Source organism: Thermobia domestica, chromosome 5 (genome assembly GCF_964235325.1).
Source record: "Thermobia domestica chromosome 5, izTheDome1.hap1.1, whole genome shotgun sequence".
In the NCBI taxonomy this organism is placed as follows: domain Eukaryota; kingdom Metazoa; phylum Arthropoda; class Insecta; order Zygentoma; family Lepismatidae; genus Thermobia; species Thermobia domestica.
This window is the reverse complement of record NC_137458.1, coordinates 168390265-168405018: the sequence shown is the minus strand read 5'-3', so window position 1 is coordinate 168405018 and position 14754 is coordinate 168390265. Positions and strand designations below refer to the sequence as shown.

At 38.5% G+C, this 14754-nt stretch overlaps 1 protein-coding gene across 1 annotated transcript; it reads right to left on the bottom strand.

The window, feature by feature from the left end:
- Window positions 1–7451: 7451 nt before the first annotated feature.
- LOC145686261 (uncharacterized) lies at window positions 7452–12302 on the bottom strand. The gene has a single exon (XM_081759377.1). It carries the CDS (start codon window positions 10959–10961, stop codon window positions 8400–8402), a length of 2562 nt encoding a protein of 853 aa, XP_081615503.1. The 5' UTR covers window positions 10962–12302; the 3' UTR covers window positions 7452–8399.
- Window positions 12303–14754: the final 2452 nt, after the last annotated feature.

The following is a 14754-nucleotide window of genomic DNA, read 5'->3' as shown; positions in this document are numbered from 1 at the left end:
CGATGTAATCCATAGCTTTTCAGAACGTTGGCAGAAGGTCGTCGATGCTGATGAGGACTGTTTTTGATCTTCGAGATACGTCTTAGGTGACATATGATGTTCGAAGGTGGTAGGTGAAAAAGCGACAGAACTTTCCTGTTTACCTTCATATTTATGAAAGGTGAAATTTTGTAATATTGTAAATACTTGTGAAATGAATTCTAGTTGTGCCACGTTGTTCTCTGCAGGATAAGGAAAACCAAACTGAATGATTTTTTTTTTTTAATGATAGAATAGAGATGCTATCAAAAATGGGAAAAAGTTACTCATATGACCTGGAACCAAGTCAAAGCACTTCGTACTAAACTTAAGAACTGTACTACTAAGCCTCTAAATCAAGTAAAACTGAACAGGTTTTTTTTTCATTTTAAAAATAAGTAAATTTAGCAGTGATCACATCGATATTCCAAGATCTACAATCTATTAACAGCATAATTTATACAGAGAAAATTTCAACTACGCCTAACAACTACGTGTCATAGGAATTTCTGCACAGCAGACAGCATATATACACATTATTTCGTCAATCAGGGATTTTTAGAGACGCAATGTATAAATATAACCAATAAACAGATCTCATACCGAGTCATTTTCTTCTTCTACCTGAAAGAAAGAGATTCTTTGTTTATGATGCCTCCATACAGTTCGCGGCCTCATTTGATCCGTCAACTAAATCTATTCTTGGATTTCCCCAAAAACTACGATTTTTCTCATAAAAACGTTTGGAGACGAAATCAATTCGTCTGAACATTGGACCAGATGTGTTTACAGAATCGTAGCCAAGTACAGCAAAAGCTTGCACGATCACGCCAACAAGCAAGGCAAGCAGGCGAACATAGGTTCTGTTCGTAGGCTGGATGAAGTTAAGTGTCCCTGTTGTCTACAAGGCAGAAAGCCAAACAAACTAATAATCGTATACAGTAGGAAAAGACACGTGGGAATGGAAATGAACTCGTGTGCAATAACAATTAAGATTGTAAATCCACAAAAAAAGATCGGAATTCCTTTTTGTTTTCCCACAAATTTGTAGGTTAAGCTAAAAAGCTTATTAGTTGTTAATTCCTGTTTTATTCTTTTATCTACGTAGTTCTAAGTTATAGTTGTTATTTAGTGGTAAAGTTCTCATCTCCGGTGAGAAAGGTCCCTGGTCTGGTTTGATCCAAGAGCATTTTAGTCTAGAACATTAGTGGAGAATATTGTATTCGTGTGTTATCTCTGAGGTCTCACTTATCTACCCACATTCTTATCCCTCCAATGATTCATTTACAATTACCAGCCGTTTCCTTTAGTCTGCAGGCAATAATAATAATAATAATAATAATAATAATAATAATAATAATAATAATAATAATAATAATAATAATAATAATAATAATAATAATAATAATAATAATAATAAGTACTTTGGTAGGTCACTTGCCGTAAACTGAGAAACGTTCATGCATCACATTCTTCACGAAGAAGTTTTCTGTTCTAACACCGTCCATCAACTGCAGCCTCTTTCGCCCCCTCTCTTTTTCCTGTCACTCTACTATCCATGATATCCTTATAACGCAATTCCTTTTCAGTCAATGCACAACAAGTGTCTATTGCATTTTAATTAAATTTATAATTGTTCTTTTCTCCTATACTATTCTAACACTTTCTCGATTCGTTTCAGCCCAGCTAATTCTAACCATTCTTCTCCATACTCATATTTCAAAAATCTCTAATATTTTCAAATCACTTTTGCGTAATGCCCATGTTTCTGCTCCATACACATACAATACTCCACAATAAACATTTTACGAGTTCTTTACCCTTAATCGTGGCATAATAAACAAAGATATACCGATAATTTCATTGCACATTCCTTACGATTGCTGCAAAATCCACAAACAAAATACGATGGTACAAATTAGAACAAAGACAAGAATTAAGTAAATTAAGGATTACTCTAGTATCTAGTGTTCAAATTAAGATGTCTTAAGTTTGATATTCTGACTTAATTAACCTGACGTGAGATATACACTTTTTACACGGTCCCCTCGATCCAACGTTGAATGTCTTAAAAGAAACGCAAGATTACTTCTTTCCATGAAAGAGTACTTATATTAGGATGGACAAACAGTGTGTGTGTGAGGTTTTCTCGAGTTCTTCCGCCTCCTCTCTCTTTTTTCATTTCATCATTTCATTCATTATCATCGCAATCTCCATTTAGCCTTGGAGCATAATCGTGAGACGTTAAAATAAAAAAAAGAAAACTTAAAGAAGAGCCCAATATTTACAAATTGCAAATAATAAGAACTTTTTTTTATTCTTTATTCTTTTAGATTTCGCATAAATTGTAAACATAGCAGAATTTACAGTATAAGCTAGTGTTTTTCGGATATTCGTATAATTAATTGTTCGAATAATGAATAATAACAAGAATATTCAATAATTATTATAATAATTGTTCTAATATTAAAAACGAATATTCAGATATTCAAATGATATCAGTAAAAATATGTTACAATAACGAATATTCGAGTATTTCACCAACGCTAGTATAAAGCAACGTTGTTTGATTTTGATTTGATTTTCAGCTTAGCGTCTTTTTCAGCAGCTAGGTATATGAGACGTGGACCTAGAGCTTAATGTGGAATCCGAACCACATGAGTGGGTTTTCTCGGAGTTCTTCCGTTTCGTTCTACTTTCTTCATTCTACCATTTCATTCACTTCTCATCATCACCGTTTCCTTTAGCCTAACCATAAAGCTTAAAAATTTGTTTCATTTCATTTTTCCAAACCCCATTAGTTCCCGCCGGGAATCGAACCCGGATCTTCCACGCCAAAGGCGCGTACGTTAACTACTTAGCCACGAGGGAGGTCTAAAGCAATTGGTTGTGTTTTTTTTAAAAAATATATATTCTGCTTAATAGTGTTGAATATTTGCGGCATCTTCAGTTTTCTTCTCAGGCCATTGATTTGTACGAGGAATAATTAATTTTAATGTATTGAATACCTGCGACATCTTTTTCGTTTTAGGCGATTGATTTATACGAGAAATATATTTTTTTACGTTTTCTTTGAAAGGAGCTGGATTTCTTTAATGATTTCATTTTATTGATTGCTTCTTAAATCTTTTTAAATGTCCCTTGCTTCGTGAAAATTAAATTTTGTTACATACAATGTTAACGTGTTATTTAGCAATTAAACTTAATTTAAGTAATGTTACACTTATATGATGTGCAAATTCATTTTGAAAAAGCAAGGGACATTTAACTAGAGTTGAAAATGAAATTAGGAAAATTCGTCATTTCAATATTTAAATTTTACGTCCCACGATTATGCTGGCTAAGCTAAAAGAGATGGTGGTGATGAAAAATGAAATGAAATCTCTGAGTTTTACGTCCCACATTATGCCGGTTAGGCTAAAGGAGACGGTGATGATGAGTAATGAATGAAATGGTGGAATGAAGAAAGTGGGAGGAAACGGGAGAACCCCGAGAAAACCCATGCACACGGTGTTTGTCCACCACAAAGTTCACTTGGCGGGTGCTGGGATCGAACCCGAGACCCCAAGCACCAGAGGTGGACGCTCTACCACTGAGCCACCGCGGCCCACGGTGGTGATGAGAAATGAATGAAATGGTGGAATGAAGAAAGTCGGAGGAAAGGGGAGAACTCCGAGAAAAGCCACTCACACGGTGTTTGTCCACCACAAAGTTCACTTGGCTGGGATTGAACCAAGCACCCCATGCACCACAGGTGAACTCTCCACCAGTAAACCGCCGCGGCCCAATGGAAATAAATATTCAAACTGGAAATTTCAGGAAATTTTACTGAGACGCTGAATCGATTTGAGAAAAACTACTTGTCGCTATCTACTACTGTTTTCGTTCTAAGAGTATCAATGTTGTAACTAGAAATGGTTGAATTCTACCACTTCCGGTTTGAATAGACGGTTAACGGAAGAGATGGGACATATTTTTGGGAAACTGAATCGCTTGTAACAAACCAGTTCTCGATATCTATTATCGTTTTTTCTCTGATACCTGTCGACGGTCATAACCGTTCCATAGGAAGTCTGACACGAACGCGGAACTCAAAAAATCAATAATATAAATATTAACGTTACTCCACGAGAAGAAAAATTTCTTATGTCGACTCAAAAGCGAGACAAAAGTCGAAATATGAAATACATTTTCAAGCTCGAAATGAGACTAGAAACTACAATTCTTGTCTAATTTTAGAGACAAGACAAAAACTTTCTCGGGTCTTAATGGCAACACTAGTTCAACCAATTCTCTAAATCTCAAACATTGTTTTATTTTTAGTGGTAGAAGATTCATAGTATTAAAAACTATAAATTGATAAGGTGATTGTACGAACATAATGAAGAGCATTTATCGGTGTTTAAAGATACGCAAGAAATTTCACAAAATACTCCAATATTAAAAATTGCAAAAATGTTGTTTCACACCGTTCGTCGACCTCTCGTGACGTGGTTAAGAATTCTGGATGAAATTAAGAGAAAAGTCAGCGCATAAATTTGGTACACACAAATCGTGACGAGAGAAATTTCGAGATAAGAGGAGAGGAGAATGAATTCTTCGACAATCGAGACGAAACGAGACTTCTACAAACTTACGAGACGAGACGAGATGAAATGAGACGAGAAAACTTTATTTTTCGTCTCATCTCGTGAGCAGCACTAGTCAACAGAAAACGAAATGGAAGAAAGTCAGTCAGGATTCTGTGCTTTAAGATACTATTCAGGCATTCTTCTGTCAGGACGGACAAGACGTCAGTCAGAACGGTCGGCGCGGGGTTTGAATATGTAACCTTCACTACGTAAATCAATTAAGGTGAACACTACCCTGCGCTCGGTTCTAAAATATGATATCCACTAAAAGCTTGTATAACCTAGAATCGAACCAGGGAGCCTTCTACTAGAGAAAGGTATTGTACCACTGAGTCGCAGTGCTAGTGTTTTTGCTTCTCAAATGAAAATGTTTTAGTTTAGCGTTCCATAATTATACCCTTTAGGCTAAAGGAGACGATGATGAATGCAAGTGAATGGTAATGGGAGAATTGATGGAATGAGAAAGTGCGAGGAGACGGCACTACCTCGAGAAAAAACAGGGAAACTATGTTGTCCGCCACAAACTTACTTGGCTGGGGGTCGAACCAGGGACCCCACGCACCAGATGTAAGCGCTTTATCACTGAGCCAATGCGCCCTTTTTGCTTGTTAAGTTGATGCCACCATAATATTTCCATATAAGCAGGCATGGCGTATACAGACTGATGGGAGTACTTCTCAGACATTGAAATAACAGAATGGTTTAAAGTCGTAAATTAATAAGTATGTAGTAACTATATAGTAATTGCTACAACAACAAGAAGCAGTGTCACTTGCACAACACATGTAGGAATTTGGTTTCTATGTAGTAAGCTACCGCGGTCCGTCATAATGATAGGTCAAAACCGAAAATATTAGTGGTCTAATTGGGAGTAGAACCAGAGACTACGCACTACGAAGTCACGTAAACTAACAATATTCAGTTAAGCAGGTCAATAGGCCTATATTTTTTCTTTTCTTTTTTCTTTCTTTTTTTTTTTTTGTTTTTTAATTTGAGCTACTTGTTTCCTTTTTGGTGTTTTCACTAGCATCCACAGAAGGTATATTTTAATGCTTATGCTGACGAGAAAGTACCCCTTCTGCCCAAATAAAAAAAATCAGTACATAATCAAATTGTTAAAATCTTATGTGCGGTTAAAGGGAGCTTCTGGGAAGTAAGTTTTGTTTTTAACAATACCTAAAATAAAAACAAAACTATTTGGCGTGACAGCCTTTGTGGGCCTGACCCACTCTATTGCCGTGTTAGTAACCAGCTGAACTATGTCCAGCCTAGCGATTAACACGTGGTCAGCGCGCTGTGTCGCCCTATCTCTAACACATATACTTTCTAGATTTAGTGGCTGTCACATCTTTCATTCACGTAGCTCCCCAGGTTGCCTCACGACGCTGAGTGGACGCCTAAAATTGGTAAGCACCAGTTGGGAATCGAACCCAGGACCACGTGGACGTGAGCCAATACTCTAACCCTAGACTACGGCGTTCCCTATTGTACGTTACTTGTGATAAATTATAAGAAAAGTGGTATTCAGAAATAGAATATACTGCATATTATCAGAATGAATGTTTGGTATTACTATACTAAGAGGGGGCAGGCTTAAACGCGTCAGCCCCTTCCTTACGCCACTGGTCTACAGTGTCGATTTATGCATATACTTTGAATATATACTAATTTTAATTACAGTTCTCACTCTTCTGTCCACCGCACAGCCAACTGTGTGTGTTATTTTGTTAGATGCAATATTAGCCCACTTTTTTCTTACTTTTCTACAGTTTTAATAACACATACTTAGTTCTTCTTAGCTCATACCTAACACATGCTGTAATAGCCGTGGAACTTCTACATCAAATAGAACACGGGATCACACGTTCATAAACACTAGAGGCAACTTCACCACTAATGTTACACATCTTTATATAAAACACGCAATTTACTTTAATAAGTAGATTTTTTTAATGGGAATTTTGTGATTCTGAGGGAACACTGAGGAAACGCTACCTTAAAGGACTGTAACTTCCTGTGTTACGCTTCTGGTATCATAGACAAATATCTGGCACTCGTAAAAAATGTTGGATTAAGCTCGTATAATTAATGTTTTATAAAGATAGTGCGGAATAAGACATTAGTTAATAGAAAGTTCAGGTACGTCAAGTATTATATTACACATGTCGTGGTTAAGTGGTGTCTCAGCATCTCATCTTCGCTGAGAAAGACCTTGGTTCATTTCTCGGTGGCAGCTCACACGTTTTAGTTGATCGATTTACAATTTAATGTCTCTTTTCAGTACGAAGCTGAACCTTGGAACAAGCAACATAGGAATAGACCCGAAACCAGCCACAGAGGTTTGGGGGGGGGGCATGAATATGTTAGGGAGGGCAAGTCATTAAAAAATCTCTTACAAATATCTAAATTGTGTTTTTTGTATTAATAATAGCATTTTGTATTAAAGTCTGGAGAGGCCATGAAAAGCTTAGGGGGCCCAGGCCCCCCTTGCCCTCTTTGGTTACGGGTCTGCATGGGAACGGAATCACACGAATTCACATTGAAAATCGAACTTAGTATCCGCACCTAAGACACACATGCTGAACATGCAGCGACGAAATAATCTCATTAAGTAGTTCGGATGTCATGTTAAATTGTGTAGGTTTACGTCTCACGAAGTCTTTGAGTTGACTAGGGAGGTTAAACTCAAAACAAGCAAACAAATACATTAAGCAACTTCTATAGTGTTACAAATATTTAATCGTATATGGCTGTAAGTAAGAATTTAATTCACAATGTCTGCGCAATATCATAAACGTGAAATAGATCTACGTATAAACACATTGTAATAACTTGTAATATTAGAATTTAAATATGTATTCCATTCCAACTGAAATTAATTTATTTTCATGGAACACTTCATCCCAACCAAACAATTCCATCCTTCGAAGAAGTATCAACGATCAAAGCGAAATTCCTGTGATAAATTAACAGTGGGTAAGTGTAAATTGAAACATTACTATTACGATATACGAGTATCTTTTAACTTTCGAGATCGTATTAGATGCGACGTATGTTTAATAAAAATTAAATAAAAACATGTAAGTACAAAATAAGTATAAATATTATTTTGTAATATTTGTATTGTTCAAAGAATAAACAATATTTCTAAAAAAATATGCAATTTAATTGGAACTCCGAGAAGTCACAGAAGGAAATAAAAATCACACTTAACATGCGAGTCCTTTAAAGATCTCCGCAACATTCATCACATAACATACAAACAAGAATGTTAGTTTGTCCTGATGTCTAATGATCATTAATTGCGTCTCACTGAACAGACAAATAAGGGAGGAGACAACATCGGAATTTCACTTAAGTTCTATTTAGGAAAAAACATTCTAGTTACCTGTTTGTGTAAATATTGAATTGTCATCATCATTTTGGGTTGCACCATGAAAAGACATCTGCTGACGTCACTGTTAATGCCCGTCGAAACAATATAAGATAACATGTAATCTTTCGTCGCACTCGAATATTATTATGTATGCAACATTTAACACATGAGGAATATCATCTTTCTTAAATGCCATTGAGAATTATATTCACTCACTGACAGAAGTAACACTGGACGAATAAATAAATAAATAAATAAATAAATAATAGATTTGCTTAGTATCTTTCTTCCATAATCGAAAGAAATACAAGCCATCACAACCATATTCACTATCACATACACCAGTAACACTTGGCATTATGAATGGGAGTTTGTCATAGACAACCATTACCCCAACACCCACACCATGGCAAAGAACCACTTGCTCCAGATCTCCCAGACATTTCTCTAGATTTGCTGCTTTTACTACTTCTACTACTTTTACTACTGACACTGGCCTTTTCCCAATCTCTCCGACCGTCACTGCTATCACCACTTTCTTCCGTAACAGTACCAGCTTCCATTTTCTTCCGTTGCTGCCTGAACTTGGTTGGATCCAAAGAAAGGCTTCTGCCCAGCAATAGTTTGGATTTTGCATGATTCCCTTTCTCAGTAGCACTGGAGTCTCCACCAATATCTAGCAAATCATCTCCAGTAGTACTAGTCTTCCGTAAGATTCCATTAACCATGGATGGTCTTGGTGAGAGTGATGCTTTTATCTTCGGTGGCGATTCTTCGAAGTTTACTGATGCTCGATGTTTTGTTGGTGACTCCTGTCCAGATGGCGGGGCCTTCAGTCCAGAATGTGGCACTGACGGTTGTTGCAGAACACCCTGTCGTTGTAATGGGGGATGACCATTAATCGCAGGTTCTTTACCCAATTTATGAGCAAGAAGAGGTGACTCTATCAAGGGCTGTTGGTGATGTACTCCCAACTTTCTGCTTAATGGACGATGAACGGGTACAGGGGCGCTTTGGGACCCATCAGCCGTTTCAGTTTTTTCGCCGTCCGGAATTTTTAGCCGGACATTCAAATGTGATTTGTATTCATGTAATTTAGGTAAACATGAAGAGTCTGTAGGAGCTTTGTTACACTCACTCTCTGCAGTAGGAACCGAAGAATTGTCTAAATCACTTTCACCGGTAGGAACAGATAAATTACACGATTTATGTTCGGGGACTAAGGTTCGTGGGTAAACAATCGTCCCCGTTACTGGCACATCTTCTCCAACTGTAGAAGCATACACTTGACGTTGAAATTTAGGTGTACCCTGTGTACAAGATGACCACACATTTTGTCCAACTTCCTCCGGACTCAGCAGTTTCACTTGAACGCGACACCCGCCCACACAGAAAAAGTCCGGAAGTTGAACATTTGATCTAAGTCTAATTCTGACAAATCTCTCTCCCGTGTCAACACCCTTGTAATAACGTCTTTCAACTTCCCCTATGAGTGTGCCATAATTACACAAAAGTAAACTAACACTCGCATCACTAACATAATGTGGAACACCATATATTGCTGCTATCTTTGAGTCATGTGTAACGTCGACGAGATGTACTTGGATACCTCGCAAGCTTAGTCCTTTCGCGAGAAGAGTTTGTAAACTTTCATGGCGACCAAGACATATGTACACGCTTGTTCCTGTCACTCGAACACCTTTCACTTCACATAAATCACGGTCAAATTGTCTTTCTAATTCATCTATCACTTCTTGCACTGTAACTCCTGCCAACTCATTGTTGTTATTTGTGCTAAACACAAGGGTATTGGGTTCGATGGAATTTAGTCTAATTAGAGAGGGAGAATCATGTGGGGAAAACTCCATCATTCGTTGGTCGACAACACCATCATTTCCTTGCATGATTTCCTGGAAAGGTATCATGGGTTCGATTTCGCCGTCTTGCTGTCCACTACCATTAAAGAACGTCACAGAATTGGATTGGAATGTTAACAACTGCCTTGTAGATCCGTCTGCGGGGCTGTCTTGGCTGAAGGTCACTCGTTGCTGAGCAGCGGTGGCGGACAATGGCGCTGCTGTTTCGGAACCACCACCTTCACCTCCTCCCAGGCAACCGATGTTCTGCAGCTGACCATGGTAATGCTGATGAGGCGAAGAAGAAGAGGAAAAGTACGAGTTGGTTTGTTGTGGATGTTCTGCCAAGTTCCCGTCAGTCATCGGTCGACGCAAAACAGTAGAAAAGCCTTCGTTGTTTTCCGATGAGCTGGATTCGGCTGGTGTTGTTGCACCGTCGGCACGCGTAACCACAATTTCCGGCGGTAGTACTCCTCCTGGTAGAGATGCAATATCTTGGATTCCTCCTACATTTGTTCGCATAGCATGGTCTGAAATGATATTTTCTGGTGTCGACGTATTTGCGACAAAAGTTGATGGGTCTGGGAGTGGGTCGGGACTTCTTGACGTAAGTATCTCCGGATATCCTTCGGTAAAAAAAACATCAACACAACCATGTCCATCTTCCACTTGTTCAACAACACTTAAGTCTTTCTGTAAATTCTCTATATTTTCCGCGTCTTCGGAATCTTCACATTTGCCCTCTTCTTCTTCTTCCTCTTCATCATCAAGGTCATCATCATCATCATCATCATCACTCCCGTTATGGTTCTGTTTGTCTTTATTCTTTTCACCTTCTAATTTTTTTAGCTTTTCTTCCAGGCGGTCGTATTCGTTTCTCAGGTACCAAATCTCTCGTCTTAGTTGTTCGTTCTCTTTCTTAAGTTTCTTTATATCACTTTGTCCTCTTTCTACCTCTGCGTTGATCTCGATTGTACGGAGACGAAGCTCCTCGTTTTCGTAGAGCATTCCGCGACTCGACTTCTTGTCTAGCTTACGATTTGGCTTAATGTTCACATCTTTCTTTCTTGTTCGTAGCATCGTGAGAGAGTAAGTGGTTAGAAGGGAGGGAAAGAATTCGTAATTTTTTTCTTCTTCTTGGTGGGTTGCTACTAACGTTACACGTTACTAAAACTAGCTGCGAACAAAAAAGGAGCAAAACCCCGCACGTAATAAAACAGACCGTTCCTTCTTTCCGAAATTTGTAACAAAAATTTAATAGCTTTCGGAAAAAGCACTTCACAGTTGTTCTATTTTGTTCTTTTTGCCTTACATTTTTTTTGTCTATTTTTTATGGTGCGGAGCAAAGAGAAGAAGAAAAGTATTCACGCAAATCGTTTCTATTTTTTCTTGCTTCGTGAACGTCCCTCCTGCTGTTTGCTGACTCTGACTTTTACGTGTCTTCACCTATGTGTGTTGGCGACTCCCGCCAAGGATCTATTTTCGGCGTTGCACATTCGATGGCTATCTTCCTCTTCTTTTTCTTCTTTTTGTATTCTGGTAACACACCGGATGTCTTCCTCACCTCAGTGTGGCACACTTTCTGTTATCTCTTCGCTGTGTTCACATCAACAATTACCAAGCACGACATAATTACAGCAAGTCTTTTCCTTGGGTTGATGATAAATATTTAACTAGATTTTGTAGTATTTCCCCCTTCAGCTCAACGAACTCACTGTATGGATATAGCACCCTACAACATCCGAGACCTCCTTCTGTGGACTTATATGATGGCAGCACCACAGCAAAAGACCCGAAGGGGGCGAGGGCAGAGGAAGGATAAGACGAACAGCCCGAACAAAGTTTACATTGCTCTCCGCCTAACCCATTTTTACTCACGTAAACACTCACACTGTCTTTTCTTTTTTTTTTACTCCAAAACTAAATCGACATTAGTTCCCATGCATCGCAACTAGGGAGCAGCACAGTCGATGACCGATTCGGATCGCATCCCTGATAAAAGAGTTTTGTTTGTGTTAGCATTGAAATATGCTGATGATGTTCTTCTTTAAGATCGGAAGAAATATGGCAGCCAAAATCGGAACTAACACGGAGAGGAGAGATGTATGTAGTATGTATTGTGTGTCCTTGGATAAGTGTTCGAAAATAATATAAGCGATTGAGAGGGAAGGAGGCTGCAGGAAAACAGGGAACAAAGAAATTAAGGTAATCGCCCTGGCTTCGACCAAGGCAGAACAAACTCGCTGTGTGATGTGTCTTTTTCCAACACAAGAAACGGACTCTTCTTATTCGACTTGAAAATGCGAGACAGAAGGCGATAGGCAGGCAGAATGGATCACGGCCACGCACACTTTTCTGCAGCTGAAAAACGAAAAGAAAATGACGGCGACACCAGAAAGGGCCGGAAGCTACCGTTGTGAATAAAGCTGGCAAATGCTACTTCTCTCTCTCGTCTTTCACCTTTGCCAAAGTCGAGGGTGAGGGAGGGAGGAAGGCTGCTATTTTTAGAACTGTTTAAAAATCTGTAGAACCTTCTGCGAGATGAGGATAGCTCTGTGGGCATGGTAAGCTGCCATCGGCCTCCTCCTTAATGCATATGTATGTATGCATGTACGTGTAATGTGCGTGTATGTGTGTTTGTGAGTGTATTTGTATAAAAGAAGACAAAACGAAAAACAGGATGGGGGCAGGGAGCCAAAAAGAAAGAAAAATTAAAGGAAGACAGCAGAGGGAAATCTTGGAGCGGAACAGTACTGATTTCTTCTGAAATTTTCCCTTACAAATAAAAATAACTAACTTTTTTGATTCTCATGATTTGTTCCTCATTCTCGAGATTTTTCTCCCATCTTGCTCTTAACCTACCTAGACGTCACCCTCCAGAAGCTTCCCAAACCTCTATATGTCCTACGCATACTTCCCTTTACGAGCAATGTGATCGGTCCATTTCGATCTTTCTGTTCATGTTTGCAATTTTTTCGACTTACGCAATTGTCTACCTATTCGTATACATTAAAAAAAAAAAAAGTTCGTTCACAAAATATTTGTTTTGCATTTCTTTACCTACTTCTCTCCCATACTATTATTATTATTATTTGTTGTTGTGATTCAACGTGAAATCGTTTGTGAACTTGAATACACGTGTTGATATAGAAAATGAAACGAAATCAAATATTTCCGTTTAACGTCCCACGTTTATGCCCTTTATGCTAAGGGAAATGGATGGTTAAGGCAAGTGAATGATGACGGAAGAACTGATGGAATGAGAATGTGGAAGGAAACTGGAAACGAACCAGGGACCCCACGTACCAGTGTGTTAATGTAGATAAACAATCTGTGATCCCTTTTTCAATACTACATATACTATATCAATAATGAATCAGGTCACGAAGTTCGAGGTTTGTGACCCGTGGCCGGGAAGCAGTCAAACTCATTACCCACCAGATCCGGTGACTCGGTGTGCCCGGAGACGGAAAGAAACATGTAAAGGGCTACTAAAATACTAACAAACACGATTCTTTCCCTCTTTCAGTTTTCACTAAACAATCATTTTCTTTCTCTCTTGTGCGCATCTCTGTATTTCAGAGCATTACACTGGAAAATAATTAGATCTATTAGAGTACAAACAAGTGATAATCACAGAAATGAAAAAGATATCCTATTTTTTAATGAGGAATCGTCACTGTAAAACGTGTGTAGAATATAAAAGATGCCATGAAAGACGAATAAACCTAACATTACAAGAACTAGTCAAGAACGCAGAAGAATTATATCACACCGGAGCTCGAGTAGCGGAGCTTATTACTAAAAATTCTGCAATCACAGTGCAGAGTTAGCCTTTAAGTTGGTTCCGGGTTAATGGGTCTGAGAAGATGGACTAAGTCTCGGATGACTGGGACAAAAGTCGTTTCCTTTTGGGTTACCGGACCTGAGAAGCAAGACCGAGTCTCGGATGACTGGGACAGTAGTCGTTTGCTTCTGGGTTACAGGGTCTAAGATGCAAGACCGAGTCTCCGATTACTGGAACAAAGGTCGTATCTTAAGTAACCTGGTGACCATTGACCCGTTCTCAGAAGTCATAAAATGTGGAACAAAACAATAAGATAATGAAAAAAAGCTTTAGTAAATTCTAATGTTGTCCCCTCTACCTACTGTTGCCGAAGGTGATTGTTAAATTTGTGAAGCATTCAACTGTGAAATGTTTAATTCTTATCAGTTCTAGAGTTTGCTCCTTCGCCGTTAAATTGCCTACACATGTGGGGACCCAGCTTTGATTCCTGGTAGGTGTGCTTATTTTGCATACAAACCCGAGTAAGAGTTAGAATCTTACATTAAAACTCTCGTTAAACTCAGCTGAATGTTAGACTAACATTCAGCTGAGTTTAACGAAGAGCCTTAATGTAAAATGTGTAAGGATATATATTATATATATATATATATATATATATATATATATATATATATATATATATATATATATATATATTAAATGAAAATGAAAGCCAATATCAGTGGCGAATCTACAGTTTAAGGGGTCGCTGAGATGAACGGTGACACTTCCAATCTCATTTAATCCGAATTAGCCCAGCAACTTGGGGGAGACTAGGGAGGAATACATAAAAGTGATCGAAAATTACCAACATTAGTGTAGAATCCATAGTTTTCTGCGTCGTTGAGTTGAATAATGACACTTCCGATCCCGTTTACATCCAAACTCAACCCTGAAACTTGGGGGAGGGAAGAGGCAGACACACAAAATGATCAAAAATGACCAATATTAGTGCCGAGTCTATAGTTTTCGGGGTCGCTGAGGTGAACAGTGACACTCCCAATCCCGTTTACAACCGAATTCAGCCCCATAACTTAAGGGAGGGGG